Source organism: Lithobates pipiens, unplaced genomic scaffold (assembly GCF_037356315.1).
Source record: "Lithobates pipiens isolate NorthernLeopardFrog02 unplaced genomic scaffold, aLitPip1_a1.2 Scaffold_19, whole genome shotgun sequence".
Classification (NCBI taxonomy): domain Eukaryota; kingdom Metazoa; phylum Chordata; class Amphibia; order Anura; family Ranidae; genus Lithobates; species Lithobates pipiens.
The window spans coordinates 563,520,297-563,537,222 of record NW_027507764.1 but is presented as its reverse complement, the minus strand read 5'-3'; the positions used below and the strand labels follow the sequence as shown (position 1 = coordinate 563,537,222).

The 16,926-nt window shown below is 44.7% G+C and overlaps 1 protein-coding gene across 3 annotated transcripts in view; it reads right to left on the bottom strand.

The window, feature by feature from the left end:
• The window catches only part of EFR3A (EFR3 homolog A), a 258,754-nt gene that overhangs the window by 136,909 nt on the left and 104,919 nt on the right, over positions 1–16,926 (bottom strand). For all 3 annotated transcript variants that reach the window (XM_077493357.1, XM_077493355.1, XM_077493356.1), the window contains 2 exons: positions 5,908–6,029; positions 1,421–1,570 (listed from right to left, as the gene is read on the bottom strand). In XM_077493357.1, coding sequence (XP_077349483.1) covers positions 1,421–1,570; positions 5,908–6,029 — 272 coding nt within the window. The remainder of the gene's footprint in view (positions 1–1,420; positions 1,571–5,907; positions 6,030–16,926) is intronic.

Below are 16,926 nucleotides of genomic sequence, written 5' to 3'. Positions count from 1 at the left end.
GCAGCCGTCTTACAAGCGCACTTTTTTTTGTAAAAAAAATACACTTTTTTTTAATTAAAAAATAAGACAACAGTAAATTTAGCTCAATTTTTGTTTATATTGTGAAAGATAATGTTATGCCGATTTTACACTTAAAAATCTCCATAGGCGACGTTTAAAAAATTCTACAGGTTGCATGTTTTAAGTTACAGAGGAGGTCTAGGGCTAGAATTATTGCTCTCACTCTACCGATCGCGGCGATACCTCACATGTGTGGTTTGAACACCGTTTTCATACGCGGGCACTACTCACGTATGCGTTCACTTCTGCACGTGAGCTCAGTGGGACGGGGTGCGTTTAAGAAATTTCACAATTTGTTTCTTATTTATTTTACCTTTTATTTTTACACTGTTCTTTAAAAAAATAAAAATAAATAAATAAATTGGGTCACTTTTATTCCTATTACAATTAAATTAATAGAAAAAAAAAGCATGACTGGACCTCTTAAATATGAGATCTGGGGTCAAAAATCTCATATTTCATATTTACACTAAAATGCAATAAAAAAAAAAAAAGTCATTTAAAATAGTAAAAAAAAATTTATGGGTGGAAGTGACATTATGACGTCGCTTCCGCCCTGCAATGTTATGGAGATGGATGGGGGCCAGCTTCTCCTCACTCGGCTCCATACCCAGCAAGGGTGAAGATCCGATCACCTCCACCGCTGCCAACGGCTCCGGTAAGCGGCGGAGGGCACCGGAGTGCGGCAGAAGGGGGGTCCCCCCTCTCCCGCCGCCGATAAAAGTGATCTTGCGGCGAATCTGCTGCTGCCATAACAACGAAATTCCTCTTCAAACGTAACACCTATAGCGTCGTGCGGCAGTCCGTGAGTGGTTAAGAGCGAAGGTCATCTAGAAGAACCAAACAAAAAAAAAAAAAAAAAACACGTGCTGCGAAGGGCCTCAGTCACACCACAAATATGTGGCAGCTGCGGCATGAATCCAGCTTATTTCTATATAGCTGGATCCACAGGTGGATGTATAGTTGTGGCCGTTTAGCCAGCAGAAAGTGACAGCCTGACAGCGGCTACAGCAGTCTGGATGTAATCACACGTGGAACGATTACCTTGCAGTTAGAGAGAGATGATTAGCTCCTGACACAAACACTGAGTCCAGGGGGGCAATCTTCTCTCCCTAGCCACAGGTAATCGCTTCACATTCAATTACATCTGAATAGCCACAGACAGCTGCGGCACTGTCAGCTCATCATTGCTTTGTACAGGCTGAGCGGCCACAACTATCTGCATCCACCTGTCAGTCTAGCTGCAGGAATAGGCTGGATTCTTGATGAAGCTTGAGTACATAAAAGGCCATGTAATTGAGGAGCCGCCCTACCACGCCCCCCCCCCCCGATGTTGTTGTTGTTCTCGTTACCCACATACCTGTCATTGTCCTCTATCTTCTGCATATTAAACAGCAATGAGGGAACGATTTTATCCATGTGTTGCGGTTCCCAGATTGTGGCGCGAAGCTCGTCATTTACTGTTTTACGGACAACGCCTTGGATCCCCCGAATTCCCGCAATCCTTATTCTACAAGACAAGGTGGAATTAAAACCAAAGAGTTAATAGGGAAAAGGTGGGCTTCTTCAGGAGGCAGTCCTACAAGATCATGAAAAGAGAATTATAAATGATATATACTGACACGATTGGATTATATTTTACAGTTATTGGGGTGGACCGGGCACCAAAAGTCAAGGTCCGCTTACAGCTAAACTCTGAGCAAACTGATAAAATCTGCTAAAAAACACATATCTGAGAGCCGTCTTACCTGCCAAAAGAGAAAACTGAGCTCAGCCACACGGCACAGTCCTGTTTAGCAAAGGAAGGGACCAGAACTTTGTTTGATGCAGTTTCACTTTCACTTACAGATTTCACCCCCACCTTGCAACTGGCCAGATAAAAGGAGATAAAGCGCACTGATGAAGTCACCTGTCAGTCTGCTCTCCCCTATCAGCCTGCTCCTTATACAGCAGCACAGCAGATTGTGCTGCTTCTCCCTACTCCAGTCTAAGCTCTGCTGCAAAGTGAACTGCATGAGGCTGATGCCAGGTTTAAATTCAGGTACTCACAATGCTCGCATTTGAAAAAAAAATTATGATGAATTCTGTATTAATGAATGGGTGTTTTTTTTGTTTTTTGCCTGGAGGAGTTTTTCCCTAATGCGCTTCTAATTGGCCCTGCGGTGGAGGAAGGAGGAGGGGAGCCGAACTTCCAGGAGATCGGGCCATGGCCCGTCTCCAGAAGTGAGGAAGGGGACCTGTCAAAAACAGCTTCCCCATTCCCCCTGAAAGGTGCCAAATGTGGCATTGGGAAGGGGGGGGGATGGGGGCATATAAGCGGAAGTTCCACTTTTGGGTGGAATTCCGCTTTAAAGTTGTTTGCAAACGATCACCTTGTAAAACAACCAGTTTGAAATAGAAATGAAAGCCAAAACATTTGTGTATAGATTATATATATATATATATATATATATATATATATATATATATATATATATATACATATATATATATATATATATACACCCTTTTTTTTATAAGTGATCACATTCCCTCTGTTCTCAGCTACATAGGAGTTGGGGGGGGAGGTGCAGCAACAGCACACTGAGCTTCCCAGTGAATGGCTGTGCGGGGGGGTGGATCAGGAGAAGTTTGATCATTGGAGGAGAGCACACCGAGTTCCCAGCATAGCTAGAGAACTGACCATGGTGTGCTCTCCTGCCTAGTGTTTTAGTGTGGTCAGTTTTTGAAAGGAAGTCAGAGGGACTGGCAGCAACATCGGGGATTTCACATAAAGGAAGCAATACAAAGAGAACAGGAGTCTTTCTTATACAAGTACATGGTACAGCGGGCACCTATCAGGTATATTAAATATTGGGGGAATAAACAGTTTAAAGTGCAAGTCCACCCTAACACTAAAATCCCTGCATCTACAGACATCCACGTTCTAACACTAACCTATCTAGCCCTGTATAGAAGAACTCAGTAAGGTATGTATATTGATTTCTTCTTTATAGGGCTAGATAGGTTAGTGTTAGAAGGTGGATGTCTGTAGATGTGGGTATTTTAGTGTTAGGGTGGATTTGCGTTTTAACATTTAGGCCGGGTACACACACACACACACACACACACACACACACACACACACACACACACACACACACACTCCTATATATATATAGGAATTTGATGCGGATTTTCCTGCATCCAATTCGCATGACAGGAGAGAGTGTGCCCAAGTCCCAATGGAGCCGATTCACAAAGCTCAGGGGTGGCCGCGGTCTGCATTTAACCACTTGCCAATCAGCCGCCGTCATTATACGGTGGCAGGTCGGTACGTTCACGCAAATCGCCGTAGGTGTACGTCGGCTCCTTTAAGGAGCCGTAGCAGGCGTGCGTGGGGGATCCGATGCGCATTGCCAGCGGCCACGATGTCTGCATCAATGTAAACAGACAGATTCCCGTTCTGACGGGAGGAGAGAGAGATCCTTTGTTCCTAGTGATTAGGAACAGCAATCTCTCTCCTCCTCCAGTCAGCCCAGCCCCCATACAGTTAAAAAAAACTCCATGAGGACACACTTAATACCCCTTTATCGCCCCCTAGTGTTAACCACTTTCCTGCCAGTGACATTTTTACAGTAAATCAGTGGTTATTTTTAGCACTGATCGCTGCATAAATGTCAATGATACCAAAAAAAAGTATAAGAGGAAAAGAGAGCCACCGCTCCAGGCCAATCCACTAGGATAATAGCTTGATTTCCAGGTGCTGGCTAATGCACAAGCAAGTAGGTAAGAAGGAAAGAAACTCTGGACAGTCGCACTCCGGATGGAATCTGTAGTAACTTGTGCCTTTATTTTCAAGTAAAAATTACATCACACGAACCACAGCAAAAGATAACATGGAACCAAAAAGTCTGACGCATTTCGCACTGAAATCAGTGCTTACTCATAGCTATGAGTAAGCTCTGATTTCAGTGCGAAACGCGTCAGTTTATTTTTGTTCCATGTTCTCTTTTGCTGTGGTTTGTGTGATGTAATTTTTACTTGAAAATAAAGGCACAAGTTACTACAGACTCCATCCGGAGTGCGACTGTCCAGAGTTTCTTTCCTTCTTACATACCAAAAAAAAAAGTCAAAAGTGTCCCATCTGTCCGCCGCAATGTCACAGTCATGTTAAAAATCGCTGATCACCGCCATTACTAGTAAAAAAAAAAAATAAAAAAAAAATAATAATAATAATAAAAATGTCATAAATATATCCCCTATTCTGTAGATGCTGTAACTACTAAAACTACTCAATAAATGCTTATTGCATTTTTTTTTTTTTTTTTTTACCAAAAATATGTAGAAGAATACATATTGGCCTAAACTGATGAAGAAATTTGTTGTTTTTTTTGTGGATATTTATTATAGAAAAAAGTAAAAAAATATGTTTTTGTTTTATATAGCGCAAAAAATAAAAAAAACGCAGGGCTAATCGAACACCACCAAAAGAAATCTCCATTTGTGCACAAAAAAAGAACGTCAATTTTGTTGCGTCGCACGACCGAGCGATTGTCAGCGACGCAGTGCCGTATCACAAAAAATGGCCGGGTCATTAAGGGGGGAGAATCTTCCAGTCTGCAAGTGGTTAAAAAGGGTCCTGTGCGTCTTTGGTTCGGATTCAGCTGCCAAGTCGGGCAAAAGTTCGGACCAGGTTCGCATCTCAAATTTGTGAACAGGGACGCAACGGACCCCCATGCTATGAACCGCGGCCGCAGCCTATGTGAACGAAGCCTTAAACTCCACATCCCACCATGATAAAAAGGAAAAGTTATACATTTAAAAAAAAATAAAAATAAATCCAAAATGTGCTTACCTTACACACTGGCTTCAGTAGGTAGACTCTGGGAAAGTGGAGGATCCAAAAGCCCTCAAAACATGCTGGGGCACAGTGCTACAGGGCCGTCTTTAAGGCAGGGCAAAAGGGGCAGCTGCCCTGGGCCCCGTCATTGTTGTGGGGCCCAAAGCAGCTGTCTCATACTTGCCACCTATCTAGGTTTAAATTCCCTTGTCCCTTGAAGTTTTATTCCTGTGCTGTGTCCTAATATCGGTGTGAAGTGCTGGTACGAATGCTGCCCAGCTCTGCCCTATTGTTGGGTGCAAGTGACTCACCTGCAGACCCTGTGTTTACATATGAATGCTGGTTTATTTACATGTAAATAGCAGCGACAATACTAAGTAAATAGTTGCGGCTGGCGGCATTGATATGTAAATAAAGGTGGCATTCCTATGTATATCATGCTCCCCTGCTGTGAGGAGGTGATGTGCTGTAACCTCTAGCAACTAATCAGTGAGCCGTAACATGTGCTGTAACCTCTAGCAACTAGTAGTAAGCAGTAATAATATGCTGTAACTGCTGGCAACCAATCGCAATTGCTGCCTGATCTGATACAGAAAACTGATTTTAGGTCTAGCTGCTATTTATTGTATGTCTCAGAGAAGGTGGAGAGGGAAATTGGATGGGGGGGGGGGGGGGGGGGGCCCCAAGAAAAATCTTGCCCAGGGCCCAATCTATATTAAAGACGGCCCTGCAGTGCTGGATAGTCTTCTTGCAAGATTTAGGATCCTCGGCTTTCCCAGGATCTCGCCAAACGGTCCGTCACCCTTGCCTAGGTGTCCCACAAGCGGAAGATGGGATGTAAGGCAAGTATGATTTTATATATTCACCTAATGTTTGATATTTTCTATACAATGTAATGTTGCTTTTTTTTTTTTTTAACAACACTGACATGAATTGTGTACTTGGCTGAAGCTTGGCTCTATGTGTAATTATCTCAGAGCTTGTTCTAAAAATGAGGTGTCATGTAAAAGGGAACTTCCACTTACTCGGTCCGCACTTCAGGGTCACTGTGACAGGAGTGGCACATTGCGCTGAATCGGGAGACAAAGAAATCGTAGCGCCTGTGATAGGAGGGGGTGTCCTCTTCAATGTTTGCAAACTTGACAAACTAAAGAAAAAGAAGACATTAAGTAAAGATGTTCAGATGGAACGTCTGGAGAGAGACACAAGACTTCACATATATAGTACACATGCCTGCGTATGATTTGCTGGTGCTGCTTAAAGTGACCCTGACCCCCATAAGGTCATACATGCATTTTAGATGTGTTATTTTTCCTGTAAAAGCCTCCTTTGTGTAGACATTCAAAGGATCCCACCATGGTAGAGATCACTCATCCATGCCTCTATGGACCTTGCTTGGTGCACTGGTGTAGAGTCATGTTGGAACAAGAAGGGGACATCCCCAAACTGTTCCCACAAAGTTGGGAGCATGAAATTGTCCAAAATGTCTTGGTATGCTGACGCCTTAAGAGTTCCCTTCACTGGAACTAAGGGGCCAAGCCCAACCCCTGAAAAACAGCCCCCCACCATAATCCCCCCTCCACCAAATGATTTGGACCAGTGCACAAAGCAAGGTCCATAAAGACATGGATGAGTGAGCTTGAGGTGGAGGAACTTGGCTGGCCTGCAGAAAATTCTGATTTCAACCCGATAGAACACCTTTGGGATTAAAGGGGTTGTAAAGGTAAATGTTTTTTCAACTTAATGCATTCTATGCATTAAGGTGAAAAAACATCTGACAGTGCCGCCCCCCCCCCCCCGGCCCCCCTCCCGTTTTACTTACCTGATCCCTCAAAAATCCCACGCTCGCCCCCACCGTCCTCTTCGTCGCTCAGCCTGGCCGCTGATTGGCTGGAGTGGATGGATTGAAAACAGCGCAGCCATTGGCTCGCGCTGCTGTCAATCACATCCAATGACGCTGCGCGCCGGGGGGCGGCGCCGTGTGATACAGCGAGCGGCTATAGCAGCCGGTTGTATCACGGGAGCACGCCCGCAGGTGCTTCTCACCATGCGAGGGAGCTCGCATGAACTTGAGAAGTACCTGCGGGAGGAAGCGGATACAGACGCCGAGGGACCCCAGAAGAGCAGGTTCGGGGCCACTCTGTGCAAAACGAGCTGCACAGTGGAGGCAAGTATAACATGTTTGTTATTTTTAAAAAATAAAAAAATTACTTTACAATCCCTTTAATTCGAGTGGAGACTGCGATCCAGGTCTTCTGGCCAAACAACAGTGCCTGACTTTGTAAATGCGCTTTTGGAAGAATGGTCAAATATTCCCATACACGCTCCTAAACCTCGTGGACGGCCTTCCCAGAAGAGTTGAAGCTGTTCTATGGTGGGCCAACTCAATATAGAACCCTTCAGACTAAAGCCTCGTACACACGATCGGATTGTTGGCCAACAAAACCGTGAAATTTTGTCCGAAGGGCGTTGGCCCAAACTTGTCTTGCATATACACAGACACACAATTGTTGGCCAACAATTACGACTGTAGTGTCGTACTACGTTGTTTTCAGCACTTTAGTGCCACCCTTTGGGCTCCTTCTGCTAATTTAGTGTTAGTAGAAGTTTGGCGAGTGTTGATTTGTGCTTTTCATTTCACACTTTTCAGTTAGTTCCTGAACGGCCGTTCGTCAACCAGACATGTTGCGGAATTGGAGGAGAATTGGAGGAGATAACGTGTTATTTATTATTGGCCTTGGATTTATTGCTTTGACATTTTTTTGGTGGAATAATGATTTGATTTGGTATATTTTCTATATTTTTGGATGCATAGAATGCACTTTTTGGTTAAAGTGGGAGTCCCGCAGAAATTTCTTTTTTTAAAGTCAGCAGCTACAAATGCTGCAGCTGCTGACTTTTAAAATAAGGACACTCACCTGTCCCAGGGTCCAGCGACGTCGGCACCCGAGATCAAACCGCCCCTTGGTCCTCGGATGCTGGCGCCGCCATCTTCGATTAGGGAATCAGGAAATTAAGCCTTGTGGCTTCACTTCCCGGTTCCCTACTGCGCAAGCACGAGTCGCACAGCGCAATCTGAATGGTCCCTGCTGTCTCTGGGACCCGTGTGTGTCCCAGCAAGCAGCGCGGCGGGACGGGAAGAGGCATAGACTTCCAGTCATAAACTCCCATGGAAGTGGGAGCAAATACCCATCTTAGACAGGTATCTGCACCTCCCTCCCCCATGAAAGGTGCCAAATGTGACACCGGGGGGAGGGTTCCGAAAAGTGGAAGTTCAATTTTTGTGTGAACCTCTGCTTTAAATTCTATTGGCAGATAGCATGTCTAATTGTATTTGTTTTCTTTTCTTAATGCACAATAACAAAATTGTGCCCTTGTAAACAACATTTCCCCGTTCTGCCTAGCAACTAGTGACGCTGATCTCTGCTCCATTTGATTTGAGCAGAGATCAGTGTTCACTAAATGAAAGCCGAGCCCCCCCACAGTTAGTAACACGCCCCTAGGAACACTTAACCCCTACACTGCCACCCCCTGGTTAACCCCTTCACTGCCAGTGTCATTTACACAGGAATCACAGTGATTGCTGTATAAATGACAATGGTCCCAAAAATTTGTCAAAAATGTCCAATGTGTCTGCCATAATGTCGCAGTTACAATAAAAAAAAAAAATAAATAAATAAAAAAAATCGCTGATCCCCACCATTACTAGTAAAAAAAAATTATTAATAAAAATGCCATAAAACTATCCCCTATTTTGTAAACGCTATAACTTTTGCGCAAAACAATCAATAATCACTTATTGCAATTTTTTTTTACCAAAAATATGTAGAAGAATACGCATCGACCTAAACTAAGGATAAAAAATGTTTTTTTATATATTTTTGGGGGATATTTATTATAACAAAAAGCAAAAAATAATGCGTTTTTTTCAAAATGGTCGCTCTATTTTTGTTTATAGCGCAAAAAAACAAAAACGCAGGGGTGATCAAATACCACCAAAAGAAAGCTCTATTTGTGGGGGAAAAAAAGGACGCCAATTTTGTTTGGAAGCCACGTCGCATGACCGCGCAATTGTCAGTTAAAGCGACGCAGTGCCGAATCGCAAAAAGTGGTCTGATCTTTGACCAGCAAAATGGTCCGGGGCTGAAGTGCTTAACAATGGGAAGACCCACCTGACAGCTCAAAGAACAGAGCCTGAAAGTATCGGTTTCAGGTATCGGTGCATTTGCATGAGTACTGATAACGTGCAAATACTCGGTATCATCACGGATAACAATACTAGTATCAGTGCAACCCTAATTGCAACAATTGCCATTTTATTCCCTAGGGCCTCTGCTAAAAAAAATGCATAATGGTTGGGGCTTATAAGTAATTTTTCAGCAAAAAATACAGATTGAAAATTGTAAACAAAAAGTGGCAGAAAAAGCCCAGTCTTCAACTGGCTATACAGGAGTCCAAATAGGAACCAGTCTGGGATAAGGCTATCTTTAACCACTTAAGCCCCGGACCAATTTGCAGCCAAAAGGACCATGCCCCTTTTTGCGATTTGGCACTGCATCGCTCTGACAACTGCACGGTCGTGCGACGTAGCTCCCAAACAAAATTGGCGTCCTTTTTTCCCCACAAATAGAGTTTTCTTTTGGTGGTATTTGATCAACCCTGCGGTTTTTATTTTTTGCGCTATAAACAAAAATAGAGCGACAATTTTGAAAAAAATGCAATATTTTTTACTTTTTGCTATAATAAATATCCCCAAAAAATATATAACATTTCTTTCCTCAGTTTAGGTCAATAAGTATTCTTCTACATATTTTTGGTAAAAAAAAATAAAAACAACAATTAGCGATTATTGATTGGTTTGCGCAAAAGTTAGTGTTTACAAAATAAGGGATAGTTTTATAGTATTTTTATTAATATTTTTTTTACTAGTAATGGCGGCGATCTATGATTTTTATTGTGACTGCGACATTATGGCGGACACATCGGACATTTTTGGGATCATTGTCATTTATACAGCAATCAGCGCTATTTAAATGCATTGATTCCTGTGTAAAGGACACTGGCAGTGAAGGAGTTAACCACTAGGGGGCAGTGTAATATTATGTATGATGTTATGCTTTTTTTTTACTGTAGGGGGCGTGGCCTGGCATGTGACGTCACTGATCATCCTTCCCTATAAAAAGGAAGAGACGATCGGTGACAGCCACACAGGGAAGCACGGGGAGAGGTTTGTTTACACAGACCTCTCCTCGTTCTTCAGCTCTGTGACCCGATTGCGGGACATCAGTGGCGATTGGGTCGGCTGGTCCTGCAGCCACGGTCATGGAGCACAGGACCGGGTCGGGAGCATGCCGCCAGCGGCGCGCTCCCGACCCATGGCTGGGCACTTAAAGAATCACGTACCGGTATGTGATTGTGCCCAGCTGTGCCATTCTTTCGACGTATATCGGCGTGAGGCAGTCCTTAAAGGGGTTGTAAAGGTAAATTTTTTATTTTCTACATAGGTTCCTTTAAGCTAGTGCATTGTTGGTTCACTTATCTTTTCCTTCGATTTCCCTTCTAAATGTTTTTTTTTCTTTGTTTTCTTTGTCTGAATTTCTCACTTCCTGTTCCTCCTCAGTAAGCTGTTCAGTAAGCTGTTCTGGCTGACTAACCACCGCTCGGATGATGGTGAGAAGTTTACTGAGGAGAAACAGGAAGTGAGATATTCAGACAAAGCAAAAAAACATTTAGAAGGGAAATCAAAGGAAAAGGTAAGTGAACCAACAATGCACTAGCTTAAAGGAAACTATGTAGAAAATAAAAAAATTACCTTTACAACCCCTTTAAGTGATTATTTACCAATAACCAGGGCTTTTTTTTTCAGCAGGAACTAGGGGGAACTCAGTTCCACCACCTCTGGCTCAGGTCTTCTGCTCCCTGCTCACCACTATCACTTGGTAACACTGAAGTCCAGCTTCTGCGTTTACAATTGATAGCTTATCTCCCAGTAGCTCCCACAGGTCAGCTCTCCTGTGCAGAACCCACTGTGTGCCGGACAGGGACAAGGGAGATACAGAACAGGTGCCCAGGGTTTAGTGCAGTCATGGGCAGGAGAGGGTGTATGGTAGGCTGCACCCTCTGTGGTCTCCATTTTTTCCCTGGTGACCAGTTGTTGATGCTCCTACTGCATAATCTCCCTGGCAAGTGACTGTAGTATAGCATGGAAATCCACTCCGAAAAATTGTCCATGGCCATAGGGGTTGTGAGGGGCATTTCCCTGCCCACGTCCACCTCCACCCCCAAATGGGGGTCTGGAAGGTTCGAAAGGGGGGGAAAAGGTTGGGGAGGTGGATAAGGATAGGATGGAAATCCACTTCGATTAAATTGTCCATGGCCATAGGAGCTTTGAGGGGTATTTCCCCACCCACGTCCACCTCCACCCCCAAATGGGGGTCTGGAAGGTCGAAAGGGGGGAAAAGGTTGGGGAGGTGGATAAGGATAGAATGGAAATCCACTCCGATTAAATTGTCCATGGCCATAGGAGCTTTGAGGGGTATTTCCCCGCCCACGTCCACCTCCACCCCAAAATGGGGGTCTGGAAGGTCGAAAGGGGGGAAAAGGTTGGGGAGGTGGATAAGGATAGGATAGGATAGGTATTTAACTATGATTGTTTATGAATTCATTTAGATGTATTGTGGTTTATGAATCTGATATTATTAAGTTTCACTTAATTGAAAATTATTTGACAGATTTTTCGGTTTCATATGGTCCATAAATAGTGACAATATCAGTGGGTCACATAGAGTGGGGTAGGTAGCGCAGCCACATTTATATTACAAGGGTAAGATATAGGACAGGTGGTTGAGCTTTTAAGAAGGGGGGAGAAAATGAGGGCAGTGGAGGGACGGGGGTTGTATACAGAGGGAAGAGCTACTATTTGATGCCATTTGGCAGGTATGCGAGTGTGGCGGGCATGGCTGAGCTCCTGCACCTATTCTCTGGAAAAAAAAAAGCCCTGCCAACAACCATTCTATTTCTTTAGTGACCATCTCACAGCCAGCTGTAGAGAACAGTAGAGAGCTGCTGTGCAGGCTCCAAGGCAACAAGCCCAGCCTGAACATTCCTCACCAAGCTCAACAAATTATTTATTTAAGAGCCTGCGCAGACCCAACAGAACGATAACGGGTAATAAATACCCTTTACGGAGTTTATTATCTCCTTGTCCACTCTCATACCATCAGGCTTGTCAGGAGGGGGCGGAGAGACGCTTTAACCACTGACTTTGCAAACCCATCCTATCACTTATTTGTTACAAAGATCCAAGCCGATAAAACGAACAAATTCTTTTGGTGCCTCAATCCAGCTTCTTAAAAACAGAGGAACAGGAGCTTAAAAATAGCTCTGGGAGCGATTAGAGAGATAACATCAAACAGAGCTTGGCTTGCCAAGAGGATGACAATCTTGACCTACTTTTTTTGCAAGATGAGTATTTTATGAATATTTTACTGAACGGGAAGTGGAATCTAAATAAAGACACAGTTTCGTGCTGAAGACTGACAACTAAGAATCGTATTATTATACCAGATTTATATAGCGCCGACAGTTTGCGCAGTTATTGTGCCACAATGAGGCTTGAAGTCACCGGATCACCGGGGCTAAAGTTTAGGAGACACTGTACAGTTTCAAGATAACGGGAAAGAAAAACAAGTTTAAAAGATGACTATTTAACCAATTAAGGACCGAGCCTCTTTCTGAGATTTGTTGTTTACAAGTTAAAAACAGTTTTTTTTTTTTTTGCTAGAAAATGACTTCGAACCCCCCAAACATTATACATTTTTTTCTAACACCCTAGAGAATAAAATGGCGGTCGCTGCAATACTTTCTGTCACACCATATTTTCACTGCGGTCTTACAAACGCACATTTTTTTAATTAAAAAATAAGACAACAGTAAATTTAGCCCAATTTTTTTTTTTTTTATACTGTGAAAGATAATGTTACTCCGAGTAAATTGATACCCAATATACCGCGTTTAAAATTGCACCCGCTCGTGGAATGGCGACAAACTCTTACCCTTTTTTTTTTGTAAATTTGTTTTTATTAACAGTTTTTCAACACAAACAACACATACAAACATATGACCCAGAACCCCCCCCCCCCCTCCCACCCATGCCCCTGTGCAGCCCCCCAGTCAATACAAATCACAGAACATATTCACCAACCGTATCCCACAGATAACAACTAACACCCCAAAAAGTAAGTAATAATGCACCCTGACTCCGGATGCACAACAGAAAAACCCATAGAGCTCATAGCATCAATCTGCCCCGTGCATCTATTGACTATCCAGGAGTCCTCTCCCCGCTCAGCAAACTAATTCAAAGTATCTTTGGCGTCTAGCCAGCCCTGCCACACCTTGTCAAATTTCTTGGAGCATCCCCTACTTAGGTACGTGGCCTTGTAAAGTGGAAGTGCTTTGTTAATCAGGCTTTTCCAATAAGACACAGTAGGTGGTTCAGGTTTTTTCCAATATAACAGGATAGCTTTACGTGCATAGAACAAGGACAGAGATATCATAGTCCTTTGTGCCCTTCTAGGAGCCAACTCCTCCACCAGCCCCAGCAAACAAACCGCGACCGTAAGAGGAATCGGCACCAAGAGGACTGTTTGTATGGTGTCCGTCACTCCCCTCCAGAAGTCCCTAATCTGTGGGCACTGCCAAAATATATGATCAAAGCCAGCTCTGTCCTCCGTACACCGCCAGCACCCCGCCGCACCCGTGCCATACATTCCAGCTAGCCTTACAGGTGTGTAGTGTACCCTGTATAGAATTTTATATTGAATAAGTCTATTTCTGGCCGACACCAGAGTCTGGAAAGGATAGGCCCACATGTCGTCCCAGTCCTCACCCCCAAAGTCTGTCACCAAAGCGCTCCATGTGTCCCTACACTTTTGCACCACAATGGGTCTGTCAACGAACAGCTCTCTGTAGACCGCGGACAAGGGCTTCAAAAGGTCCCCCGTCCGCAGCATACTCTCCAGGGGAGACACACCCAGCTCCAAAGCACCCGAACCGAACTGAGTGAGGAAGGCGTGTCTCAACTGGAGGTAGCGAAAAAAATACCAGTTCGGTAGATTGTATTTCATTTTCAATTGGTCAAAAGTGTATAGCCTGGTCCCCCCCACTATGTGCATGAGTTGTTTGACGCCAACCCTGGCCCATATCACCGGGTCAGGGATCGCACCAAAATGCGGCAGTCTGGGATTGAACCAGAGAGGGGTATCTGGCGACCAGCACCCCCCTCTGTTCTTCATCAAGACCTGCGCCCTGTCCCAAGCTCGCACCGTTACTCGCATGGAGACTGTCAGGGAAGTAGAGGCCCCTAGACCCCTATACACCAGGTAGGATAAACTCTCATACGAGCCCATAAGGACTGCCTCTAGCACCGTGGCGGAGTCCCCATCATCCCTTGTTAACCATCTCCTGACGACCACCATCTGTCCAGCTATAAAATACTTAAAAAGATCCGGTAATGCCAAGCCACCTTGACCCCAGGGCTCCTGTAAAACACGGAGACTTATCCTGGGATGCGCAGCGGCCCACAAAAACGAGCTGAACAGACTGTTCACCCTTCTGAAAAAGGAGCAAGGAATCCAAACTGGCGTGTTTCGCAAAAAGTAAAAAAACACTGGTAAAACTTTCATTTTCAGTAGGTTAACCCTACCAATCAGGGACAGCGGCAAATGTTTCCATGCATCCAGTTGTACCTTCACCTTGGCCAGTAATGGAAGAAGATTGAGAGACATAGTCGCCTACTCTTGGGGACACCCTCACACCCAAGTACCTGAACTCCTGCACCCACGCAATGGGGACCTTAGTGGTCGCCAAGGCACGAGCCCCCCCGTCAATAGCCATAACGTTTGACTTCTCCCAATTAACCCGAAGCCCAGAGTATGTGGCAAAGGTGTCAAGCACCCTAAACACAGCCTCCAAGGAAGGCCCTGCATCCTGCAAAGATAAAAGCATGTCATCCGCATATAACGCTAAGCATTCCTTGATACCCCCTACCTCCAAAGCTCCAACCTCAGGGGACCTCCGCAGAGCTATAGCCAGGGGCTCTATCGCTAACGCAAATAAGGATGGAGACAGCGGGCACCCTTGACGCGTGCCCCTGCCCACTTTAAACTGAGAGGAGATCAAGGCACCTATTTTAACCACTACAATACAGGGCACTTTCACCCCCTTCCTTCCCAGCCCAATTTTCAGCTTTCAGCGCTCTCGCTCTTTCAGTGACAATTGCGTGGTCATGCTACACTGTACCCAAATGAAATTGTTATCATTTTTTTCGCACAAATAGAGCTTTATTTTGGTGTTATTTATTCACGACTCCGTTTTTTTTTTTTTTGCGATATAAGCGCAAAAATAGCGGAAATTTGGAAAAAAAACTATATTTTCTTTTTTCTATTTGAAAAGAAATCCAATAAAATCAAATTTTGTCATAAATTTAAGCCAAAATGTATTCTGCTACATGTTTTTGGTAAAAAAAATTCCGTTAAGTGTATAATAATTGGTTTGTGTGATCACGGACATATGTACGCAAATGATCATGTACATATGTGTGCAGGTGATCACGTACATATGTGTGCAGATAATCATTGGGACATGTGATTTTAGTGGGACATATGTGGGGGACATGTTTTTATTATTAGGGACATGTGTTTTTATTATTTGGGGACATGTATGTTTTGGGGACATGTGTGTTTTGGGGACATATGTGGGGACTGTGTTTGTACTGTGTGGTGTGTTGTGTGTGTACACTACACTGATGATCAGTGAGTAAAAAGCTGTAAAAAGCAGCCCATACTCACTGATCATCAGCCGGCTGCAGCGATCTGCTCTCTTCTCCTCAGCGGTGACTTCCGTGTGAGGAGAGGAGAGCCGATTGCCTAGCAACCGGCTGTTTGTTTACATCACATGACGGCCGTGATTGGACACGGCCGTCATGTGATCAGGAGGGCCAATCACAGAGCCCTCCTGCCGATCTGAGATGTGCCGTGTCCGGGTGACACGAGCACATCGGGATCGCGCCGCTGCGCGGGCGCGCGCGCGCGCGATCCCGCTGCTCCTGAATGACGTTCCCAAACGTCCTATCAGGAGCAGGCGGCTCCCACCCGGCCGTATATACGCATTGGCCGGGTGGGAAGTGGTTAATAACCGCCCGAGGTTTGCTATAAAGTAGAGAAATCCAAGTTATAAAAACCTCCCCAAAACCCATGTGCCGCAGAACTGCTAGCATATACTGCCAGTCTACAGAATCGAAGGCCTTAGCCATGTCAAGGGAGACCACTACACTCTCGCCCGTCCTGTCATGCTCGACCTGCAGATGAGTGAACAGCCTGCGCAAGTTGGTATCCGTAGACTTCTGCGGGATAAAACCCGTCTGATCTATGTCCACCAAGGTAGTGATGACTTGGGAAAGTCTGGTAGCCAAAATTTTGGTTAAGATTTTCAAATCTTGATTCAGCAGTGCTATTGGCCTGTAAGAGGAACATGACAGGGGATCCTTGCCCGGCTTTGGCAGCAGAATAACCTGCGCTTCTAATAGGGAGTCAGGAAGACACTTGTGTTCAATACAGTAGTGAAAGAGACACTTTAGCCTAGGTACCAAGTCCTCTAAATGTGCCCTGTACCATTCAACACAGAAACCATCAGGACCTGGAGACTTATGTGGAGGGAAGGACTTAATGGCCCTCTCAATATCCTCTTCAGTAATATCAGCGTCCAACATGTCCCTGTCCCCCACCGACAGCACCGGGACAGCCAGGGACGCCAACAACCCATCTAATTCTAGTGAACTGTAAGCCGGGAGGGGAGCATACAGGGTTCTGTAGAATTCCACAAAAGTGTCCAAGATAGCCACAGGATCTGTGAGAATGTCCCCCCGATCGTTTTTAATGCAAGGTATGTTAGTCTGAACTCTCTGTTCCGCTACCAACATAGCAAGCAACTTGCCATTTTTGTCCCCTTGCTCAAAAAGGGATTCAGCCAGCTTTGTCCTAGAC